Source organism: Epinephelus fuscoguttatus, linkage group LG15 (assembly GCF_011397635.1).
Source record: "Epinephelus fuscoguttatus linkage group LG15, E.fuscoguttatus.final_Chr_v1".
Classification (NCBI taxonomy): domain Eukaryota; kingdom Metazoa; phylum Chordata; class Actinopteri; order Perciformes; family Serranidae; genus Epinephelus; species Epinephelus fuscoguttatus.
The window spans coordinates 2,061,603-2,087,746 of record NC_064766.1 but is presented as its reverse complement, the minus strand read 5'-3'; the positions used below and the strand labels follow the sequence as shown (position 1 = coordinate 2,087,746).

Below are 26,144 nucleotides of genomic sequence, written 5' to 3'. Positions count from 1 at the left end.
CGGCTGGATGCCACTCGCCAGCTATGCTCGCCACTCCTCATCAGAGCACAGAACCTAGCAATGCTGAGATGGTCGAAACAACAGATGCAAGCCCCTCCAGTGCCGCTCCAGTTGGAGTAGGATGCGACACTTGGCATCGGGACTCTGAAGACGATGTTTCATCTGTTTCTGCCCCTGTGGTAAGTTAACGTTAGTTTGTTAAAGTAGGCTATACGCTGGCGTTAGCTTGTTGATTTTTAGTTAGTTCTAGTTCTTTGCGATTGCTAACACTAGCAACTCAGCAAATCGTGCACATGATGGCCTTACAAAGTTATAAAATGTGACTGTGTTCTAAATGTTGATGTTTATGATAATGAGGGTAACCTTACAGTTAATCAGAAGAGGTGTACTCGGTTCATTTAGTCAGTAATAATTAGGCTAGCAACTTTAGCTACAGATATGAAGGTCATGCTTGAACTAGCAGCTAGTCATGTTTCTAAATTTCCTACAGGTAAGCTGAGTATAATGAACACCCAGATAACAGTAGTATGTTTTCACTCAGAGACATTGACTTTGACCGTGATTAAGAGAGTGTGTGTGTGTGTGTGTGTGTGTGTGTGTGTGTGCGTGTGTGTGTGTTGCGGCTCGTGGAGGGTGCCCCTAGAAATAGCTCTGGTAGCTAAGTACGTCCCTAATGACGTTCTGTGTGAGTTAAAGTGAGTGAAATGTGCGTGAAGATGCATATGGTTGAGATACAAGAGTGACAGTAAATTGTGTGAAGCAAGATGAGCAGAGTGAATGTGTTCGGAGCATCGATGAGCTGTGTTATGTTGAGCAGGCTAATAGATATAGGCTGCGTCATGTTCATGCTAACTGATTTGCTAACGCCATAGCCTGACTTCATTCCGCTCCGTCAGTAAGGTTAAAGGAGCATTTCATACATTTTGGCAATTGAAGTTTGTATCAGGTCCAGTGTGTAAGTGTTTTATTATCACTCTGAAACCATTGTGAGAGTAATTCAGTATTAGACTGTGGATTAAAAACAAGGGAAGTTAGATCAAATGTGTTTAGGGGTTTAATTCTGAGCCTTCTCTTTCAGAGGGATGGGCTGACATTGCAGATGGTGTCAGATGGACTGCAGAAGACGACCCTGGCTCTTGTAGCCATGCAGGTAAACAATTTAAACTCCCTAGAGAGGAATTAATATGCTACGGTGCATGTTTAGCAATCGTGATAGTGAAAGTTTTTTTCTTCTGTATTTCAGACAGTCCCAGGTCAGCATCTGAAGTAGTTCCTGGATGAAGTGGGACCTTTTCCTGGAAACACCTTCTCTGGTGTAAAACTCAACAGGAAACAAGTGGATGATGATGACTTCCACTGAAAGATAAACTAATCAATGGCTTCTGTGACAACCTCACCACGCAGTTTGGCAACCTTGATGAGGGTGTCTTGAAGGCCGCTGCCACCAAGTTTGACCTAAGCAACTGGCCTGAAGACATCACTGACCTGGCCACATTTGGCCTGGCCGATGTTGAGACTTTTGTTACTCACTTTCAGAAAACTGATGGGTTACAGGGAGCTTTGTGGAACACTGTATTCCCGAACAGTCAATCTAAGTAACAAAAGTCAAATGAACTCAGTTGTGTCATTTTTTTAGAACTTAATATTATTATAATATTAGGGTTTCCAATGCTTTTTTCCTGTTTTTGACAAAAGTTCAAATAACTCATGTTTGTCTGCCATTTTGAGGAAATGAGATTCCCATGATCCTTCACTAAAGAAAATAATATACTAGAGTGAAAAGAACACATCAGAATTCTTTAATGTTGAAATAATGATTGATATCTGGATGTTGCAATAGGCGCAAAATTAATAGAATTATTAACTTCAGTGAGTGCATAATATAGAGTTAACTGTTCCCACTTTAGATCCAGTAGCTGCAAAGAGCTGTTAATAAGTGCATATTAATAATTTATTAACCTTTATGGGGCATTCTACAGAATGTGTGCAAAGTTAGGCTGGAAATATTTTGAAATTTTGTAAGTTTTATTTCCAAAACTTTGTCCCTATAAATATTGTACCATATGTAAAGGTCACATATCAGGTAAAATGACTGTACATTTTTATATTGTATTTGCAGACTGTTTTGGAATGTTTTTCCTCTCCCAAAATTTGTCACTACCGAAACATATAGTATTATATTATACAAAAATATATATCAACCTGTTATGCTTGTTCCTTCCCTTGTCTAAAGATTTAAATTTTTAAAAAATTTGACTGAAGGTTTTCACAATTAAATCTATAAAAATGAATATTTTAACAAATTTCGAAGTTCAAATTATAGAATTCTTCAAAATCTAAATGCAATCTTTCTTTGTAAAATGCATAACACTGATTGGATTGATTTCAGAGTTAATAATTGATGAAACAGAACATAAATGTAACCAATTAGCATCATAATACTTTAGTTGATCACTCTATATACATACTTTATTTTTTACAAAACACCCAGTGTTTCGGTAGTGATTAAACTGTTTCGGTAGTGACTGTCCTGTTTCGGTAGTGACCATTATTCTGTTTTTAAGGTTGCATCATATTTCCTGAAATGTATGCCTTATGGTGGGAATTACAAATTCAAAGACAAATGTTTTGTGGTCAATAAAACAATTTAATTTTTGAGCAGAGCAGAGCAGAATAGACTAGAGCAGAGCAGAGCAGAATAGACTAGAGCAGAGCAAAGCAGAATAGACTAGAGCAGAGCAAAGCATAGAAGAGTAGAGTAGTGCAGAGTAGGCCAGAGTAGAGCAAAGTAGAATAGACTAGAGCAGAGCAAAGTAGAATAGACTAGAGCAGAGCAAAGTAGAGCAGAGTGAGGTAGAGCAGAGCAAAGTAGAGCAGAGTGAGGTAGAGCAGAGCAGAGAAGAGTAGAGTAGAGCAGAGGAGGAAAGAATAGAGTAGTGCAAAGTAGAGCAGAGTAGAACAGAGTAGAGCAGAGCATAGCATAGAAGAGTAGAGTAAAGCAGAGTAGAGAAGAGTATAGTAGAGCAGAGTAGGTAGAGCAGAGTAAAGCAGAGTATAGAGTATAGCAGAGCAAAGCATAGTGGAGTAGAGTAGAGCATAGTAGAGTAGAGCAAAGCAGAGCAGAATTGAGTAGAGCAGAGTAGACCAGAGTAGAGTACAGTAGAGCAGATTATAGAGTAGAGCAGAGTATAGTAGAGTAAAGCAGAGCAGAATAGAGTAGAGCAAAGTAGAACAGAGTAGAGTAGAGCAGAGCAGAGCATAGAAGAGCAGAGTAGGAAAGAGTATAGTAGAGCAGAGTAGTGCAAAGTAGAGCAGAGTAGAGCAAAGCAGAACAAAGTAGAGTAGTGCAGAGCATAGAAGAGTAGAGAAGAGTATAGTAGAGTAGAGCAGAGTAGTGCAAAGTAGAGTAGAGCAAAGTAGATCAAAGTAGAGCAGAATAGAGTAGAGCAGAGTATAGTACAGCAGAGTAGTGCAAAGTAGAGCAAAGTAGAGCAGAGTAGAACAGAGTATAGCAGAGCATAGTAGAGTAGAGCAGAGTATAGTAGAGTAGAGCAGAGCAGAATAAAGTAGAGCAGAGCATAGTAGAGTAGAGCAGATTATAGAATAGAGCAGAGTATAGCATAGTAGAGCAGAGCATAGTAGAGTAAAGCATAGTAGAGTAGAGCAGATTAGATTAGAGTAGAGAAGAGTAGAATAGAGCAGAGTATAGTAGGTAGAGCAGAGTAGAGCAGAGTAAAGCAGAGTATAGAGTATAGCAGAGCAGAGCATAGTGGAGTAGAGTAGAGCATAGTAGAGCAGAGCAAAGCAGAGCAGAATTGAGTAGAGCAGAGTAGACCAGAGTAGAGTAAAGCAGAGCAGAATAGAGTAGAGCAGAGCATAGTAGAGTAGAGTAGAGCAAAGTAGAACAGAGTAGAGTAGAGTAGAGCAGAGCATAGAAGAGCAGAGTAGGAAAGAGTATAGTAGAGCAGAGTATAGTAGAGCAGAGTAGTGTCAAGTAGAGTAGAGCAGAATAGAGTAGAGCAGAGTATAGTACAGCAGAGTAGTGCATAGTAGAGCAGAGTAGAGCAAAGTAGAGCAGAGTAGAACAGAGTATAGCAGAGCATAGTAGAGTAGAGCAAAGCAGAGCAGAATAAAGTAGAGCAGAGCATAGTAGAGTAGAGCAGATTATAGAATAGAGCAGAGTATAGCATAGTAGAGTAAAGCATAGTAGAGTAGAGTAGAGCAGATTAGATTAGAGTAGAGAAGAGTATAATAGAGCAGAGTATAGTAGAGTAAAGCAGAGCAGAGCAGAGTAGAACAAAGAAGAGCAGAGTAGAACAGAGCAGAGCAGAGAACAGAGCAGAGTAGAGCAGAATAGAGTATAGAGTAGAGCAGAGAAGAGTAGAGTAGATTATAGAATAGACCAGAGTAAAATAGAGTAGAGTAGAGCAGAGTAAAGCAGAGTATAGAGTATAGCAGAGCATAGCATAGTAGAGTAGAGCAGAGCAAAGCAGAGCAGAATTGAGTAGAGCAGAGTAGACCAGAGTAGAGTAGAGCAGAGTCAAGCAGGTTATAGAGTAAGCCAGAGCAGAGTTTGGACCACAAAATTATGGGGTTTAACTACTGCCCATTCCATTTTGTGACTACCGAAATGATCATGTCATTATCAAAACCTTACCATAGGTTTCGGTAGTGACTGTTTCGGTAATGACATTCCTAGCTATTTTTCAGGATAACTAAAGAATACTAGTAGTCACATGGCTAACAAGCACATGTTTGAAGAGTTGTTCACACAGAAAAACATAATATTTTGCATAAACCCCCCAAATTTTAACATAATTGAAGAGAACATGTGTTCAAGTTACACACTGATTTTCAGACTTTGGAAGACATTTATTTAAAAAATGATGGGAGTCAGCGACTTACCATACAGCCACCTGGGACGGGGGGTACAGTACTACCTCCCTTCTCAGAAACTCAGGGGTGTGGCTAAAATCCAGACTCAAACAGTGCATTAAAACTCGTGTTTCGGTAGTGACATGAAAACAAGCGACACTACAGTATTTTTTTTTTTTAGCATAGTTTCTTAATTTAAAAATGAATCCCACAATACATCTAAATCTTTCAACTTCTGTTTAAACTTAATCACAAAGATGTTTTAAATTGCACTTTTGAAAAAAATATGAAAAATGTTTTAAGTGTTATTTACATGAATTGAATTTTAGAGGTCAGGGTTGGCGACAGCTACTTCCCAGTAGAAAGTACCCTATAAATGGTGATTTTGTATATATCTAGCTTATCACTTTTTTCATTTAATGTTCTGGGTTTAAATAGGTCATAACATAATCTTTGTAAATATCTATGTCTGAATACTCAATTTTATTATTTTTGTTGTTTTTTTTTGTTAAGGGACAGCACTTTGCACAAAATCGGTAGAATGCCCCTTATACGACACTGTCCCCACTTTAGATCCAGTTGCTGCAAAGATGCATTATGAACTGTTAATAAGTGCATATTAATAATTCATTAACCTTCCAGTAGCTGCAAAGATGCATTATGAGCTGTTAATAAGTGCATATTAATAATTTATTAACGTTTATACGACACTGTTTCCACTTTAGATCCGGTAGCTGCAAAGGATCATTATTTACTATTAATAAGTGCATAATTAAGCATTTATTAACTGTAATATGGCATTTATATTAACTTCTTATAGTCTCATTAATGTTAATAAACATCTTGTTAATATTGATAAATTGTCTATAAACTCTTAAGGATGTTCTAGTACCCAATAATATCTTATAAGCCAATGATAAATGTGTTGTATACTATTATTAACACTCATTAGGTCTTATTAATGTTAATAAACACCTTATTAATTTCATCTTATAGGGTCTTACAGTGTCTTATAAACCAGTAATACATGTTGTTGTTATTCTATAATTAACCCTTATAAATTATAATTAATGTAAATAGACATCTTATTAATATTTAGTATAGCTTTCTAAACTGTTACCAAAGTTTCTATTAAGTGCATATAAAGTTCCTATAAGCAATAATAACTGTCAGTTATGCTGTAATAAACACTTATAAGATGGTATAAGATGCTTATTAACATTAATAAGACTATATAAGTGCTCATTATTTGTTAATTTGTGCTTACAAAGCATTACTTAACGCTTATTACAGTACCTTAATATGAAGTGTTACCAAATTTCCCAGGCCTACCAAAAGTCTTCCGGAAGCCTGCCAATGCCCCACCCCCACCTTTCTGGGGGTGTGCCTATAGATTCTACTGTAACAGCCCCGACATCAAAAGTTGTTTCGAAAAACGTCATATGAACTCTGTTTTTAGCCTCACTGTAGCCTGTAGCTCTGACTGTTTCTCTGTGGCTCTGTGACTGCTAATAGCTGGATTTTCATTTTTGGGTGCGCTATCCCTTTAAATCATTTTGAAAAAGTTGCTCATTAAGAGACTTACATTTTAAAATACCTTTAACATAAATTAAGGTAGTTCAGACAGTGATGATGTGTTGTTGAATGTTTGCATTAAAAGTTAGTACAGCCCACTCAGTGTGATGATCTGAGTGACTGGGAAACCTATTCAGATGGCACACACACCCATTAAGAAGGAACAAAAAGGTTCATCATGATGCTAATTATGTGTTTGAGCTCTCTCACCTTCCAAGATAAACAGAACCACATTATGTTGCGTGCAGTGAAAGTACCACGCTCCTTTTCAGTTCAACTCTGCAGGCTATGTGCACCTTGACCTTTGTTGGGGCTGCATGCGAGGAAGAAATGCCAATTTCAGCCTGTGATCTCTCACTGACTGACTGAACAGCCTCATGGAAGTGACATTTTACAATTCTTCATATTTTGATTCGTTAGTTTAAAATATGAAGATTTGTAAAATGTCGCTTCCATGAGGCTGTTCAGACATCAGTGGTAAGGTGCACTTATTGTTATGATCTTTGTGACGTAGTTTTTTTTCCAATTATTTTATGTAACTGATCATTTTTTAAAATAAAAAAACAAAAACGCTAGAATACTTTTGTATTTCTTTTATCGGATCGATGAGAAACTGAGGAGTCCCCACAAGGCTGACCCAGAGACGCCCCGTCTTGGCTTCTGCTATCCGTGATTGTGTTATGCTGTTATAATAAAACATTAACAGTGACCTTATCTTATTTTGATTAGAGGGGTATAAAAACAACTGTAGATAACAATACAATACAATCTTGCTAAAGAAGGGCTATGGTTGCTGAGGGGTGAGGAGCCCAAACACATCATTACACCATAGGTTTCGGTAGTGACTGTTTCAGTAGTGACATTCCTAGCTATTTTTCAGGATAACTAAAGAATACTAGCAGTCACATGGCTAACAAGCACATGTTTGAAGAGTTGTTCACACAGAAAAACATAATATTTTGCATAAATCCCTCAAATTTTAACATAATTGAAGAGAACATGTGTTCAGTAGTGACAATTTGATTTTCAGACTTTGGAAGACATTTATTTAAAAAATGATAGGAGTCAGCGACTTACCATGCAGCCATCTGAGACGGGGGTGCAGTACTACCCCCCTTCTCAGAAACTCAGGGGTGTGACTAAAATCCAGACTCAACCAGTGCATTAAAACTCTTGTGTTTCAGTAGTGACATGAAAACAAGGGACACTATTTTTTTAAGCATAGTTTCTTAATTTAAAAATTAATCCCACAATACATCTAAATCTTTCCCCACAAGGCTGACCCAGAGACGCCCCGTCTTGGCTTCTGCTATCCGTGATTGTGTTATGCTGTTATAATAAAACATTAACAGTGACCTTATCTTATTTTGTTTAGAGGGGTATAAAAACAACTGTAGATAACAATACAATACAATCTTGCTAAAGAAGGGCTATGGTTGCTGGGGGGTGAGGAGCCCAAACACATCATTAGCGTCTAATTCATGCATGTGTGGAGAATACTAAAGATGCTGCAGTTTCCAAAATGCACTAAAAGCTTTCAATTGATGATTCTATGGTGCACTGCAGGCATCAGATTTAAAAACCCAACAAGCCAGAACCTTTCTCTTCTCTTTCATCTTCATGATTAATGCGATGGAGTAATTAAGTATTAAAACACGCACACACATATTTTAAGCGGAGGCATGCACCTGGCAGGGTGGTCTAACAGCACAATAATAAGATATACACATTATTGGTATTATTGAACTGCTCAGACAAGTGCTGCAAACTAGAGCTTAGATTATCTGCCCGAGCCCAAGCCCGGCCCGGCCGGGACAGCGGCTTTCCGTGCCTCCAAAAAATACGCCGTATTCATTCAGTGTTTACCCAAATTGTCATTAACTTATTACGTTATAAAAAACGATGAAAATATGGACTTACCCATGTTTAAAATGACCTGCTGAAGTGAAAAATCGAGTACTGACGGAACAGACGAGTGGAGTCGATGTTTAACCGGCGTGGAGAGCACAGGAGAAATGCGCTGCCTGTGTGGACAGTCAAGCGGACTTCCGTGGCACTAACGCGCTCGGTGTATCCTTAGCGTTAATTGTAACAGCCAACTTATCGAAAAATGTTGGGTTTAAATTGGGCTCGGGCTCATAATTACAGTTAATTGGTCCCGGACATAACGTGCACGGGCTCGGGCCGGGTCAGGCTGAATTTTTTGGGCCCGATCTAAGCTCTACTGCAAACGCAGTGTGGGGGCTGGGAATCCTGTTCAGATGGCCACTCGCCATCACTCAGTAGGAACAAAAGGGTACAACATAATGCTAATCATGTGATAAATAGAAGAGCCGAGGAGTCATTTTCACACTATGTAAAACAGCTGAATGAGCAGCGCTTTGTGAAATATCGCTTCCATGAATCTGTTCAGACAGACAGCAACAGATCAGTGAGGTGAAGCCGTGCTGCATGTGGCAGGCAGAGCGTGTGCAGAGCGTTGTACAGTCTGAACGTCAAAATAATAATTAAAAAAGAATAGATCTATGAAATCATTTCCAATATTCACAAGCTGTTTTTATCTAACAAAAGATTCTGCTTCAGTCCATATTTGTTGGTGTGTAGTCTTTGAAAAACAACATTTTGGCTGAGGTTAAAAAAAATCTTTTTTTCTTTTTTAAAAGTCTTTTGCACATTCTGTAAATGGAGTGGGGTGGTCTAACAGCAATCTAACACACCATAAATTACATTTATATAGCCATAATAATGGTATTATGTACATATATATATATATATATATATATATATATATATATATATATACATATATTACTATATTTATTATGACATTATTATCATTACCACTGCAGATAAACTCAGCCACTAAGACTAATGATTCAAACAGCCATGATTCCCAGCCATATCACTTTAATTTTCATACAATTCTTTTGAATAACAAAATGCTGAAGCATAATATTTATGACCTATGATATGGTAGCCTGATAATCATTAAATATGCTCTGTGTGGATTACACAAGATTACAGTAATAAGAGGCGCAGTAAAGCGCTTCAGCTTCCACACTCACTGCTCCTCCTGGTGGATAGACAGACCATTGCAACTGGTTTCTACCAATTAAACTTAGGGGCGTTACCAGTCGGCCCCATATTCTCTATGTCATCGCGGGGGATCTCATTAGAGCTACGAGCCTGGCCAGGTGATGACAGGGACCTGTCACGGATCAGTCAGGGCTCTACCACGGGCCAAACGGAAATTTGAAGTGGCTGCGTCTGTATATGGCTTGTTTTTACATAAGCCATTTATATCTACAAAGGGACTGGGTCCTCTTTAATAGAGATCACCATGTTGCACCACCATGTTTCTACAGTAGCCTCAAAGAGACAAACCAAACACTGGTTCTAGATAGGGCCATTTGTGTGTCGTAGTTACAAACTACAATGAGCAGCGCTCGAGTTACACTGGTTTGTACCATTAAACTGCTTTATTAAGTGTTTTTAGCAGTTTGAATCACCTGGTCCATTTGTTTTGGAGAGGAAGAGATGTGTGCGCATGTGCATGCGTTGCAGTCGCTCCTGCTTGTTTTCTTAGTTTTCCAACTTTTTTGCTTTATTAAGTGACTACTTTCATTTGTATTTGTATGACATTTTGAAGCTGCGCCCTCTTCAGACATGCTGATCGAGAGATTTCTGGTCTATTTCTTCACTCTGGAAATACTACTTTCATTCGGACCTGGCATTATTGCGCAACAATTTCATGGCCGCATTGTTTACTCCAGACATCAGCTAATCGCCCCGAGGCCGGCCGGCTTGGCAGCTGGAACATCAGAGATCCCCGCTGAAATGTGGAGGAAAACACATAGAGGATACAGGGAAGATTTAAACAGCAGAGGAAAAGAGCAGGGTTGAGACAATGGAGGTTTATGGAGAAGAGGCAATATAAGCTGTGTCTCCCCTCTCTCATCATAGGCAATGTGAGGTCGCTGGCAAATAAGATGGATGAGCTAACAGCAGTCGCCAGGAGTTAGAGGGAGCATAGTCTGATGTGCTTAACCAAGACATAGATGCACCAGGACATACCCGACGACAACATCTCCATCAGTGGATTTCAGACTCTTCGGGCTGACCAGGATTGCACCAAGAATGGTAAGCGCAAAGGAGGGGGCTTGATATTCGAGTCAACAACCAATGGTGCAGTCCTGGCAACATTACTATTAAGGAACGAATCTGTTGCCCGTACATTGAACTGTTTGCTGTTGGACTCAGTCCGTATTATTTGCACAGGGAGTTTTCACATGCCATCATGGTGACTGTTTATATCCCCCCCCTGCCAACCCGACGTTGGCATGTGACGTCATTCACTCCGCCATAGCCCATCTGCAGACTCAACACCCGAATGCCTTCATAGCTATCTTGGGTGACTTCAACCACGTCACCATGGCAACATTGCCCAACTTTACTCAGTATGTGAGCTGTCCTACTAGAGAGGGGAGAACACTGGACTTGCTGTATGTAAACCTCAACCTCACCTCAACCCCTGCTATGTACCTCTAGTTAAGAGCCAGTCTGCGACCATGAGGACAGTGAGGAGATGGTCGGAGGAGGGTTATGAGACACTGCGGGGCTGTTCTGAGGTGACAGACTGGCAGGCACTCACTCATCACGGACTATATCAGTTTCTGTGTGGACTCCACTGTCCTAGCCAGGACTGTCCATTGTTATCCAAATAACAAACCGTGGGTTAACAAAGGACATCAAAGCTATCCTCATCGTGAAGAAGAGGGCCTTCAGAGCTGGTAACAGGGAAGAGGTGAGAACAATACAGGGGGAACTGAAGGTGAAGATCAGGGAGGCTAAGGAGAGGTACAGGAGAAAGCTGGAGTGGAAACTCCAGCAGAACAACATGAGAGAGGTCTGGAGTGGAATGAGGACCATCACTGGCAGCGTGGACAGGGCCAATGAACTGAATCTGTTTTTTAACAGATTTGACACTGCTGACCCTGCCCCCCCCCCCCCCGACTCTTCTGTTGTCTGTCTTGGACAACCATCACCCACTCCACCCTCTCCCACTCCTCCTTCAGGCCCTGATGGTGTCAGTCCCAGGGTGCTCAAAGCCTGTGCCCCCCAGCTATGTGGAGTACTTCAGCATGTCTTCAACAGTGTTGGGTAAGGGTTACTTTAAAAGTAATCAAAGTATGTTACTACGTTACTTTTTAAAAAAGTAACCAGTTACTTTACTGCGTTACTCCCTGAGTAAAGTAACTCAATTACTTTAAAAGTACTTCCAACGTTACTAACTGAGAAAAGCAACTCAAGCACTTTTAAAGTACTTCTGAGTATTCTACATTTCCTATTGGGCAATGGACCACAGGGCGCTAAGCCTACATTTTTTTGTCTCCAAAATTAAAGTTATGTGCTGTGTTCAAAACCGCATACTATACATACTACATACTGCCATACTACATACTACATACTCAATCAACAGACAGTATGCAGACTGTTTACACTGTAGCATACTACATGATAACCCACAATGCATTTTGCTCCTGCCCCAGCCGAAATCAGCCGGCCTTAAGCTGATTTCGCTTAAGCTCTAAACTCTGTAAATATATAACTTTAGCAACATTTGAAACATTTTTAGGCGAGAAAGTAGCCGTTTAGATCCACAACGTGTTGAAAATCTTGACCAAATACCAGCTGTTTACAATTTTGTTCGGACGATTTCGGAGATTTCGGAGCTACTCAAGCTAGCCGTAGTGAGCAACGCAATTCCGGTTATTTTCACAAAATAAAACACCTGTTGCCCTTTCTTATACAGAAAACCATAACGATAAAATTTGTGCTTTTACTTTGAAAACGGGAGGTGAACCTACCCTTGATGTAGCTAGCTTGAAACCGCCATTTTGACCGATCTCGTCCCGTTAACGGAATTTGACCGTTCAAAATGCTTCACCGGAGAGTCTTGTCAGCTCTGAGACGAAGATCGGCCCGCCGTCTTCGGTACATCGTGCTTGCAGCCGACTTGGGATTCTTCTCAGATGTAAGTTTCCTTTTTAATCAACTATAAATACTATTTCATAAAGTTTCATAAGTTATAATATACAGTAGTAATAAATATAAATAAATAAATAACTTCTTTTTTCTTTTGTCCTGCTCGCAGCAAGGAAGTGACGATCAATGAAGTCACGTTACATTGCATCTTGGGTAATTTGAGTGTGAGTAGTAAGCTCATGATGTATACTCAACATTTCTGGTGAATCTAGTATGCATCTGGGAACTTCTCGCATACTCAAAATCGCATACTGCGCAGTGTAAACACATCACATACTGAAAGAGTTAGTATGAGTAGTAGGTAAGTATGCGGTTTCGAACAGACCCATGGACCACTTGCCCTTCACTGAGATCCAATTCTCCCATCACAGCCGTCACTTTGACCAGTAGAAACACAGAACGATCTGCTGCCTGGACAACTGTATGACAACAACACCCCAGCATTTTTAATATTTCCTCTAGGGATGTTACCACACAGAGTAAAAGGGGGAAATGATGGTGTGAAATAGCAGAGGCACTTTGTCAACCCGCTGAGTTAACGTTACTGTCATTAGCATCAAGCTAGCAAACAATGGTACATCCTCATGGTTGGACATAAAGTAATAACATTAACAAATAGCGGCGGGGCTTTTACTCACCACAACTGCAGAGGCTTCCAGCTTCATTTGAAACAAGCTACATTATAGACGGTCCGTTATTTATTAATCCCTCTGTGTGTTTATATATTTACTTTGTATCCGCTCGGTTGTCTTTATAAAGTTAACATATCGCACCGTTATTTCACACTCAACACATGTTTCAAATTAAAAGCCCCTTATAACCTTGGCTGAGAGAATCCCTCCATTTTCTAAATAGGCTTTTATTCTGAAACATTTGTCAGAACTTCCTGTGGAAGATACAGTAGCTTGACAGTTTACGTGTGGTGCTTCAAATGTAGCTCTTACCATCTGCTGAGGCTTTTAGGTGACTACAACAACATGTCGGCTGGCACATGAACAGACACAGTGACTCAAATAATAGTGAAAGTAATAAAAAATAGGACAAGACTAACCCGATGACATCACACACGCCATGAAAGACGACCGGGGATAATTGGTGAGTACCAGTGTATAGCGTGTGCCAGGCATAATGCAAGTCCTGAGTCTGAAATATATCTGTCAGCGAGTCCTACTCCACCTATTTAGACTCCATCATAGACAACGGCAGCATTTCTCTGACCACGTAGCGAGCCACAAGCTCTGTGGCTTCTTTCAGACTGATGGGTTTAACGTTATCTCCGTTATTAGAACCAAACGACAGCTGTTGCTGTTTCGGAGCTGAAGGACCAGCGTTCTAAAAGTAACGGAAGTAACTTAAGTCTTGTTTGAAAATGTACTTAAGTATTTGATTACTCAAACAGCAAACTAACGCGTTAGGTTACTCGTTACTGCAAAAACTAATCAAAGTACTCTAACGCATTACAAAGTAACGCCTAATACCCAACTCTGGTCTTTAACACGAGCCTGAGACTCAAATTTTGTTCAGGTTACTAAATTTATTTTTAGGGCCCGAGCGACGACGAAGTCGTCCGTGAAGGACCCTATTGTAATCGCGCTGTTTATTAATATTATTTATTATTATTATTATTATTAGTTATTATTATTTTTTTTTTATTATTAGGGCCTGAGCGACAACGAAGTCATCTGCGTAGGACCCTTTTGTAATCGCACTGTTTATTATTATTATTTATTATTAGTATTATTATTATTATTACTGCCCAAGCGACAATGAAGTCGTCTGCGTAGGACCCTATTGTTATTGTGCTGTTTATTATTAGGGCCCGAGCGACGACAGAGTTGTCTGCGTAAATCGCGCTGTTTATTATAATTATTATTATTATTATTATTATTATCATTACGAACATGTAATCTCCAATTTGGCCCCTTTCCCAAATTCAAAAACTCACCAAATTTGGCACATGCGTTTGGTCTGGTGAAAAATTTGATGTTTTGACAGTGTTGTATGTGGAAGATGAAAATTTGTACATATGTGTAAGTTGCACAGATGCACAAAAAAGTCTCTGCCACTAATGGTGTACTCCAAACAGGAAGTCGCCCTTTTTGATTTCAACTTTTCATTTTGGCGGAGATTTTGTGATTTCCACAATCTTGTATTTTAACAAACTCCTCCTACAGATTTTGTCCAATCAACTTCAGATTTGGTACAGATCATCCTGAGTCCATGCTGATCGAAAGTTATTAAAAGCTTTTCAGTATGTCAAGGGGTGTGGCCGCTATGGCACCGCCATATTTGATGCATCCCCATGCATATTCGAGCAACTCTCTCTCACATACTTAATCCTAACTGCTTAAAAATTTCTGTACATGACAAGAGCCCTGCCCTGCACGCCTCCTATTCTCATACTCACTGTAACTCATAGCGCCACCTTGTGGAAAAAGGAAATGCCATAGTTTTTATATTGATAAACACCAACCCCATACTCAACTACATTTTGTGGCCGCATATTTCTTAAATTGATTAATCTCCACAGTGACACAGTGTGCTGCCATGTAACAGGCTGGCCATGGCGACTTTCGATCCTTCGTCATGGAATATCAAGTCCTTATAACTCCATCATGCATTGCTCTTATTGGCCACAATTGTGTGATCATGGTCTGCCACTGAACGCATCTGCATGGCAATATATTGGTCTTACTCATATAACCGCTTCAGTTATGCATGCTGCTGGCCCCCCGCATTGGCGTGGGAGAGCAAGGGCCTGATCACAGATGCTTGCAGCTTTAATTGTCAATAATCTTGTTAGATTTTCTTATATTTTCACTTCGAATTACCCTATACGATATATCTTTCTACTCTTGAAAGGAGCACCTGTAACGGCAACAATTTCCCCCCGGGGATCAATAAAATATTTCTGATTTGTCTGCAGATTATTCCGCTTTCAGTGAAAACCTCCTGAACATCTGGGCCCGTATTCACAAAGATTCTCAGAGTCCTCTCAGAGAGTTCCTAACTTAGCCTAAAAATTCCTAGCAAGGAATCTTAGCTTAAGAGTGATTCAGGAAGTTTCTGAGAGCAGCTCTGAGCAAGGAGGGGACAGAAATTTTAATCTTAGTGAGGCGATGTGGTTGACCCCGTTGCTAGGTATGACGCAGTCTTCTAAAAGCTGTGATTGGTTGTTACAAAAAGGAAAAAAGAAAAAAAATGCGCTCCTAGTAATGAATGGACAGTGAAATCAACCGATCATAGAACTTAGACTGTATTAAGAAATGTGTAATCCTGAAAATAATTTTACGTCATGATGATGAAACTTTTATTTAATTATAATATTGATTTGCTTATTGTTATGTTTAGTCGCCATGCTGGTAATTTTACTACTTAATCTATTTGATATTAATTGTGGACACAGACTCAGCTGTCAGCAATTACTGCAATGGCCCTTTCTCTACTTCCTATCCCCCTACGCCCTTACTCGAACCACACCCATACTCAAACTTGGCCTTCATTTTGATCTCAGCTACTCATAGGCCTGTCGCGATATGCGATAAGTCGTTTAATTGCACGGTAGACTAAAAGGGAGACCGTAACTTTTCCGGCCGCGATTAATTGCCATATTTATGCGTGTCTGTTTTCCTCCTATCTCTCCACCAATGACACTAGATGACAAGAGCGTTCACTGCCGTGCATCGTTTGGCAGTCAGGTGAGTTGGTTCATTAGCGTAATGAACGGAGGGAAAGCTCTTGTCATTGAGTGTCTTTGTCTCTGTGGGGCAGGCAAGGCTATGGGCTACACACACACAGTGCGATCTTGTGAGGGGGAGATGAGGCAGAGAAAAAAACAGAGAGTTGAGCGTAAGAGAAAGACATGGAACTTGTTCCTAAACCAAATGTCACGGCCCCTGTGTGGGAGTATTTTGGATTTAAACCAAATGACAGAGGGGAGCCCAGTAATTTGGACGAGCCGGTATGCCGGGTTTGTTCTAAAACCATCTCAACAAAAAGAGCGAATATGACCAACTTATTTGCACACCTGAGAGTCTATTTTTTGTGTTCATTTATTTTGATATTTTAACGTGTAATTTCAGATATTTAAATCTTCTTTTTTGCATTCCTAAATATTCTTGTTAAATAAATGTTTATTTCTCTTTAAAATGGTGTGATTGCATCAATATGCCTTTATTATCATTACATAAGTTTAGTTGATCTAAAAACAGCAAAATTACAACAATAATAAAAATGGTCTTAAAAGCACAATATTAAGCAATATTATTGCTTATCACAATAATTTCTGATGCAATTAATCGCCCAGCAAATCTGTTATCGTGACAGGCCTAGCTACACACCTTTGAAATTTGATGACTGCATCTTGCAAAGTTGTGACCCTATCACGTTAACAAAAACTGTTCACAGACAGACAGACAGACAGACAATAACACCTAGCACAATACACCTGGCACAGTACTCAAAATGGCATCTCTGGTAGTTTCCACTACAATGCTTATACCAGACCAGTATGCATGTAGCAGCAAAACCCTTGAACCTGTAGAACTGAGCACAGCTGATTTTAATTGCCAATGAGTTCAACATTTAATTTGTGAAGTAGACACAGTGGTGTCATCTCGCAAAAGCTAACAGTGTGTTTTATGTGTGTAAATCTTCATAGGAAAAGTATATTAAACAGTAGATGATTTTTACACACACCTTGTAGCAGTGATCATCAGCATGGGTCATTCATTATTCTTGCACACACAGAAGTCATGAGCAGAATGGGAAAAGTGTGATTAACTTTAGCAGAAATTTGTGTTAATAAAACCTGCAATTCAGGAAAGAACAAAAATGACCAATGAGTGTCTTTCTAACTAATCAAGAGAATTTTATTGGACCATGTTAACATTCAGTGCAACTAAAAACTGGGAGGCAGTGGTGCAGCTCTTACCTTGCCAATGTACTGGTAGTCACTGCCTGTATACTCCTCCTGTAGGAAAAACTGATTCCACATCCAGCCTCGTCTCACTCTTTTCAGCTGCTTTTCTTTGATCACTGCTTCCGTTCTCTCTCCATCTTCTGACTCTACTCTCCGTTCATTCAAAGACAAAGCATTCAAGGACAGGCCGAGACAGAGCCACACAGCGCCCAGTGAGATAGTCCTCATGTCTCTGGAGGTGGTTTAGGATGTACAGGTCACAAAATGTCTTATCTTCTCAGCTAGATCACGTTGAATTGGAAGATGGCTCTATCGGTCATAGTCCTTCAGGTTTTGACTGACTGGAGAAGAAGCTGTAACACAAGCAGTGAAGTAGAAATGAAAAAATAACTTAAGCAACTCTGAGGTCCACATTTAATATGCTTGATTTGTGAGGGCAGTTTATAGATTTCTTGGCACCTGAACTGTTTGATGTAGGAGTGCAGAATTTTCATTTTATTGATTTGGAAATGTATGCGAACTAAGTTATGGTAAACAGAAAGAACAGCAGAAACAATCACCATTTACAATTGCAGCACAGTGGTCTGAGTGGGAGGTCATTGGGGTTACTAACCTACTGGCAACTCAAGTCAAAGAAGCATCAAACAGGTATAGGTATAGGTATAGATAGGTCCCTGTTGTTTCTGGTACTTTAATTCTTTATTAGGGACCTCGGCGGAAGGGCGAAGTCCCTTTTGTTTTTGGTGCGTTTATTCTTTATTCTAGAGCCCTGCACGGGACTGTTTTCTTCATCCCGCTCCTGCCCGCTCCCGCTGAATTTCTGACCATTACTGCCCGCAACCACAACGTGTGTGTTACACTCACTCCCGCTCCTGCAATGTGTATGTCCACTCCCGCCTGCTCCCGCAAAACTCTGAGATTTTATGCCGGCACAACAATAGAGATGCATTGATTTTGTGTCTTCTCCCGTCCCGCAGGAGAAAACACGTCATTTTATAGGCTATTAATAAAGAGATTCATGGGGTTGTTTGTTTCGTTTCCCTGGCCTGCATGTCTTTTGACGCACTGGTCAGGAATAGCGCTCCAATTTCGTTGTTTTCATTTCGTTTTTAATGAAATAAAGGCTGTTTCATATTCTGTTCTCCTCCTCTGTATTTTATTTATTTATCTACCTTTATATAATCACGCAGTGATTGAGGTTAAGGTCTCTTTTCTAAGAGAGACCTGCATAAGAAACATTAATGAGATAAAGATAAAGCCTATGCTCAATAACACCGGCATCATCACGCCTCTTTATGTAATTAACAAATAGCAACGAGAGTAGGCTGTGAGTGGCTCAAATAACACTAATAAATAACATAAAATAAACAAAGTTAATGAATGAAACGAATGAATTTAACAAATGAATCACTTGGCCATAATATTGCTGTGGAGGAAGAGAATGTTGCTGACCGACTGTAGTCCCAATCCCATGCGTCTCTCTTCCAAGATGCGCCCACAGACACCAACACCTCCCGCAAGATTTGGGAGCAGGCGGGTATGCATTGTGTGTATTATTGTGATAATTACTCATTATAAACAGACCCAACCATAGGTTGGGCTGTCGGCATCCCTGCGGGGGATGATTGGGAAGTCTGAGTCAGCTACTGCTGTGACTCGACACTGGGGAGCATGCTGTGAATTCAGATCTAGAAGGGAGACGTCCTGTGATGGATTTTTAGAGTTCATTACGATCTGAATAAGACCAGTGTGTGGAACCTGTGTCCGGCGGGAGGGTAGGACTCTGAGTGAAGGACTCAAGAGCAAATAGTGGGCGTGCATTGGGTGTATTATTAAGGGAGACGTCCTATACACTATTAAAAAACAGACCCGACCAACCAAATTCAAGATGGTTCAGAGCCAGGGACAAGAGATCCTAGCTGAAATCTCTAACAGAGCCGGTTTTTGAAATTAAACTTAAATGTTGTCTAAGAGCACTTTTTGGTGGCAAGGAGTCGCAGGAGTGCTATACGGCCTGGACCCTTGGCCGTATAGCTTAGGCAGCTATACAATGTTCTATAATTTGTTAACGATAATGACTGTGTATGCAGTGCTCTTAGATGCAATGTATTGAGCCTGTTTTTATTTTATGTTACTGTATTTTATTATCACTATCATTCTCAATTTCTATTTCCCTTTTTAATTAACTGTTTTTATTGTTTTAAATTGTGTGTTGTTGCTTTTAATGTCTCTGTGAAGCACTTTGAATTAAATTGTGTTGAATTGTGCTATACAAATAAACTTGCCTTGCCTTGCCTTGCCTTGCCTTTGTGTCTCAGTAACTGATGTGACTCCAGGAAAGTGACAGTGTAGACCTTCTCTGTGACCTGCAGTGAAGCATTCTTTGTCTCAGGAGGTAGAGCAGGTCGTTCACTTATCAGAAGGATGGTTTGAGGTTTGATTAGCTTCTCCATTCCACATGTCGAAGTATCCTTGGTGCAAGACATTGAACCCTAGGTTGTTGTGTGAGTGCATGTGAATAAAACTGAGTAGCAGAGGGTACCTTGTATGGTAGCCTCGGCCACCAGTGTGTGAATAGGTGGATGTGACATGGAGCGTAAAAAGTGCTTTGACTGGTCGGAGGACTAGAGAGGCATTATACAAGATCATGTCCACTTACTATTTGCACCATTTTTGCCTGGATGCACCATCACTGTACGTCCAATAAAAGTAGTTATTTTTGCCAGAGACATACTCATGCCTCTCATGGTCGGAGGCATTATGTTTTCGGGTTGTCTTTCCATCGGTCCCATTTTCGTGAACGTGGTATCTCAAAAACACCTCGAGGAAATTTCTTCAAATTCGGTACAAACATTCACTTGGACTCAACAATGAACTGATTAAATTGTGGTGGTCAGAGGTCAAAATTACCATGACCTTGCATCCATCTCACTCTTGTAAACGTAATATCCCAAGAACACCTGAAGGATATTTCTTTAAATTTGGCAAAAATGTTTAACTAAAAAATTCTTGTGCTATTTTTGAAAAAGACAAATGTCTAATAGGATAAAATGATGACATGATGTCACCAAAAGGTCAAAGGTCAACTCCACTGTGACATCATAATGTTCTGCAATGTTCTTTATCATGTTCTTGTGAAATTTACCTTGAGCACGACTTAGACACAGTAACAAACAGACTGGATCAAGGAAAAAGTAAAGAGATAATTCAGACATTTATAACAACGAACTGAGTCTGTCTGTGGCAAAATAACCGCTTTTACTGGATGTGCAGTGATGGTGCACAATTGCACGATCTGGTTATATTGCAGTTCAGAACCCAAACTTAATATTTATGTTTAAAATCATGCTCAAAATAAGAGAGGAAAGGCTTCAGACGTTAAAAAAATTACTGTGAGATAGTGGTTTGGTGGATTTCCATTGAATTAACACTAAACATCATGCCAATAATGACAGAAAGGCTAAAGCATGACCCCGTGTACCTCTAAGTGCAAACACTCCAGGCACTACTCAAAATTGGGATTCCTGGTTCTGGAAGTATCTCCTCCTTACAAATAGTAGAGAGAACATTATGTTTTCACAGTGAAGTTGACCTTTGACCTTCTGGATATATATTGTCATCACTTCATTATTTTATTCTATTGGACATTTGTGTGACGTTTTGTAGTGATGGCCTCATGATGCCTCATGAAGCATTTTCTTTATTTTCTGAGCCCACTAGGTGGTGCTTTTTGTTCAACAAAAGGTTTAAATCACACTGAATTGCCATTCTTTGAGCCTCTCTCTTTAAACCAAGAGCGCCATCTACTGGGCTCAGAAAATAAAGAAAATGCTTCACGAGGCTCCATTCGGCCATCACTATTTTTCAAAACATTGTTTTGTCATAATTAGCATTAGGGGTGTGCTATATTATCTCGATATTTCAACTTGTTGACATATTTACATCATACTGTTACCCAGGACAACAACAAGCATGGCTGAAAGCAATGTTATTGGTGACTCTGCGGTGGTTCCAAACAGAGGAGCAGCTTCAGTAGTGAGGAATAAACTGTGGCATCCTGAATGTTTTATGAACACCCCTGGACTTCTCAGACTCATTTAGTGACTTACTGCTCAGAGAGAACTCAATCAGCGGCTCTTCTGGCAGCAGCACAGTGTCTCTCCCTCTCCTCTCCTCTCTAGGGTGCACACACAGGAGTCGGTGTCATCAAGTGATTTTGTCATAAACCTTTGGTAATGTAAACCTACGTGACACTTGTAGCTCAACAAAAAAATACATAATTGTGAATGTGCAATAGTTATGGTAACATAACAGCTTGTCACAGGTTACAGCATGATGATTAGAGGAGAAATGGCAGAGCCTAAAAGTAAAGTAAAAAAAAAAAAAAACTCAGGATTTTTCTGAAAAAGAGGGAAATTACCTATTTATTTAGTTAGTTAGTTAGTTAGTTATTTGTATATAAATCCCAAGGTACATTTTTTTGTATCTAGAAACTGTTTAAATGTGTAATTTGTTATAATATTGATATTGTATACAGAATCTGAATCTCACTCTGAGTTACTTTACTTTACAAACTAAATAAATTTCTGTTTAATTTTTATTGAATATTTAAAGGCTGTTAGGTTAAAACTGTTAAACTGTTAGGTTGACATGTAAAACTATGTCACATATTTTGTTGCAATTCTATGTTGTTAATTAATAATAAAATGTTTTTGTTTTTGTTTAATACTAATTTGTCATATCATCAAGAATACTGCTGTCAAAAAATAGCCTACCCACTAATATTGTGATATTAGCTTAGGGCCATATTGTCCACCCTTAATTAGCATAAGAATTCTTTAGTTCTGACCAATACCATTATTAATGAGGTCATGGTAACCTTTGGCCTTTGCTAACCAAAAACTTCAGTTCACCCTTGAGTTCAAGTGGTAACACATTCTCACTCTGACCTTGTCACATATTGATGTTTGGTCGTGGCCTTTCCACAATGACGTGACGTGCAAGATACCCTGGGTGCATTGGTTGTTGACGTTCTGTGATGCCTTGTCAACTTCAGCTTGTTACAAGCATTATCAGTTTTGAGAATGCACATCCGTTTTTACAGGAGATATACAGTCTCTTTCAAAATAAACGCACTGCGTCCGTACAACACCGCAAATTGATGTTTCTTGTCCTTCTTCAACAAATGCATGTGGTTACATTTAGCCAACACACACGTGGTTGGGTTGAGGAAAAAAGAACAGGGGTTTGGCTTCACAGACTTATAGGAAGTGAACACCAGCCTCCCGGGTGAGAGTTGGTGGTTGTCCACCATGCCTTCCGCCCGCCCTACTTGGACTTCAGCTGACTTAACTTTCATTCTTGTATCGCCACATATCCCCCTGATGCCACCAGGCGCCCTTAAACAGGAATGGAACCCGCCACAGATCATGCCAGTGTGAAAGGACGGCTTTTTTTTGTTGGTGTCAGACACTGGAAGTCACTAACCAAGTGCCAGTTTTCGTCAACTTCGAAGTGAGACCTGGTTGCAATTGGACAATAATGCCAAGAATAAATTCCCTCAGGGTGTTACCGGGATATCATGTTCACAAGAATGCGATAGACAGAAAGTCGGACAATCCAAAAACATAATGCCTCCGGCCATGGCTGTCACTAGTGTGGAGGCATAAAAATGCCAAAATTAACCTTTAATAGATCCATTATCTTTTTACCCTTAATCAGTGGCTCCTCCTCAGGTGTAAAGCATGGCTAATATGTAATTGTAATTCACTAGTTTATTTTAGTTGCTTCTACTCCGCAGTTATTAAAATACCATCAGAGAAATGCTACCCTGCCTTAGGGCTGTCAAAATTGCTCAAAAATAACGTTCTAATATTCGTTCTAAAAATAACTCATAGGTTCGAACCATTCGAATTTTTTTTTCGCATTATGTCCACAAGAGAGCAAATTAATACAAGGAAAAATACTTCTGTATGTATTAATACAAGGAAACATAACTACTTGTAGGTATTTTTTATTTCAACATAAATGTCTTTGAAAACATTTACATAACTACACATTAAAACACATAAAACAATTATCTATAACATTACGTTATAAACGACCGCGGACCTCTCGCTCGCCACCCCCCCCCGGCCTGTCAGGCCACACCGCCCACGGAAACGCTGCGAATAGCCTCGAAGCGCCAAGAAGCCAAGCCACTTTCCAGCACCCATGTTAACCAATTGTGTCATCCACACCGGCTGTGCCGCGACGCGCAGGTCCGTGGCCGCTCCCACCTCCCACTTGCAAAGAGGACAGCTGCGGTGGTGTTTTTTTTTTTTTTTTTTTTTCCATAATCGAATATCAATTTTCACATTGAAAGGTCCATTTTTTTTTCAAATTCGAATTTAATTTCGAATTTAGAATATTCGTTGACAGCCCTACACTGCCTGCAGATGTTTGATGCATCGAAATACCACTTCCATTCACTAAGTCCACTAACCACTCTTTTCTGTTTTTTTTAATCATTAAGATGTTGTAAGGGAAACACATCCTGTAAATGCTTCAAAATAAAAGCCAACCAGCAAACAATGAATGATATATGCTTCATGATGTATAATTTGATCCCAGTTACCGAACAAATACAGAAAATTAAACAGACCAAGCACCTTGGATGAACCATCCTATAAAGTGAAAACTAAAGCTAGACACCCACACAATTCCACAAAGAGTTCTCTAAAGCTCATAAACAATTTGTACACACTCACACAGCCTTTTTCCCTGACAACATTAAATATTCCCATTTACCACTGCTGTCTCTCCATAAACACAGTTTTCTTTTTGCCTGGCATGAAAAGGACGACACAAAAATGCACTCCCACCCCCACTGCCCAGCCTTACAGTCATTAATAACACACGGAGAAACATGGTTAACAAAAGCAGTAGAGTCAGACTATCATTTCAAATTAACACAAAAAAGGCAGAAATCCACTGAAAAGGCTACTGAGAGGCTGTAATAACAACAGACACACAGAGCATTACTGACACCAGTGAGAGGAAACTATCAAAGGTAAGTGGCATGTAATCTTCACTATCTATGACGATAATAACAATAATGATAATAATAATATACTTTGACTGATTTTACATTGAATGATAAAGGTAACACTGATACCTCCTTTCTGCACTTTCTGCACAGTCTCTATCTTCTGTCACGGGGAACTAAACCTCACTCTAAGCTTCTGCTGTCCCCCATATCCATCTCTCTTTATTAACTAAAATTCTCTTCAAATCTGCACTAATAGATAGTTTCCATATTGACAGTAGATCGATAGCTATGTCTAATGTGAATAGAGTTGCTTGCAGTGATAAACTTATGTGAAATTATCACTAACTGGCCTGTACCTCTTGGGTCATTCTTTTGAAAAATCCCATTAGTCATGTAAATTTCAAAATGGCCGCCATTTTTAAAGATGGCCACCATTTCAACCATCTTTTACTTATTTTTACTTTTTACTTATTGGACAATTTTACACAAAGTTGCCCCCAAAACAACATTTCTGGGATTGAATTGGCGGCCATCTTGGAAAAAATGGTGGCCATCTTGACTTTTACGTGGCTAATGGGTTTTATCAAAAAAACAACCCCTAAGGAGTATTTGTGCCAATTTTGGTGCTTCTTTCCGCTTGTGAAAGATTTTACTGAAAAAATGCAATTAGCTGCTTAGCTATCAGTGTTGTGGTTTTCTGGTTGCATTAACCACAGGACCAGCAGATATTTTCAGCTAAAAAGCTCTGGTTACCCCACTGTACACTAACTGTCCAGCAGCAACCAGCAGACAGACACAGTTAGAGACTAGCTGGTGAACAAAGTGGAGCATGCTGCTTTTTTGGCTTTGAGTATACACCATTTAATGGACTGTAGCTCATAAAACTGGTTGAGAAAACTCTGCCAATTGGTGAAATTCACAAGTATTCTCTTGTAAATACAGTGGGGTACATCAAGGACACTAAAAATAAAATTGGGGTAAAAAAATAAATAAAACAGGGTCATTGTCAGTGACAATTAAATTGGGGCAGGCATGGCAAGTCCCACAAAAACCCATCTTATCTGTGCTGTTTTACCTTTGATTGGACAAAGCTCATTAAAATCAGACCTAGATTTACCAACTCACGGCTGTATGCTTCCACATACCAGTCAAGTTACAGTTTACATCCATGTTTGTGAAAATGCTTCACACACATCTTCCCCATGGCAGCACAGAAGAGCTATACAATCAGCACAGTTTAAAGGTGGTCACTCAAGATTAGTGTCACCAAGTCAAGGTCAGAGTGACCTTGACCTTTGACCTTTGACAACCAAGTTCTAGTGAGTTCATTGCTGAGTCTAAGTGGACATTTGTGCCAAACTTGAAGAAATTCCCTCGAGGCCTTCTTAAGATATCACATTCACATGATTAAAACGAACAAGGTCACAGTGAACTTGACATTTGGCCCTGAACCACCAAATTCGAATCAGTTTTCGAGATATCATATTCACAAGAATGAGATGGATGCAAGGTCACAGTGACCTTGTCCTTCAACCACCAAAATCTAATCAGTTCATTTTTGAGTCCAAGTGGACTAAAAAAAATTATCCTTCAAGACAATCTTGAGAGATCATGTTCATGAGAATGGGACAGACGAATGGATGTAAGTACAGATAGATGGACTGAAGGACTGATGGACTGATGGCCAAATAAATTAGG

General features: G+C 39.6%; 1 protein-coding gene across 2 annotated transcripts in view; it reads right to left on the bottom strand.

Moving 5' to 3' along the window:
• LOC125902793 (cadherin-6-like) overlaps nucleotides 1-26,144 on the bottom strand; it is a 335,431-nt gene that overhangs the window by 211,415 nt on the left and 97,872 nt on the right. For both annotated transcript variants that reach the window (XM_049599398.1, XM_049599397.1), the window contains exon 2: nucleotides 17,429-17,769. In XM_049599398.1, the coding sequence (XP_049455355.1) occupies nucleotides 17,429-17,644 (216 nt within the window). In that variant the 5' untranslated portion in view covers nucleotides 17,645-17,769. The remainder of the gene's footprint in view (nucleotides 1-17,428; nucleotides 17,770-26,144) is intronic.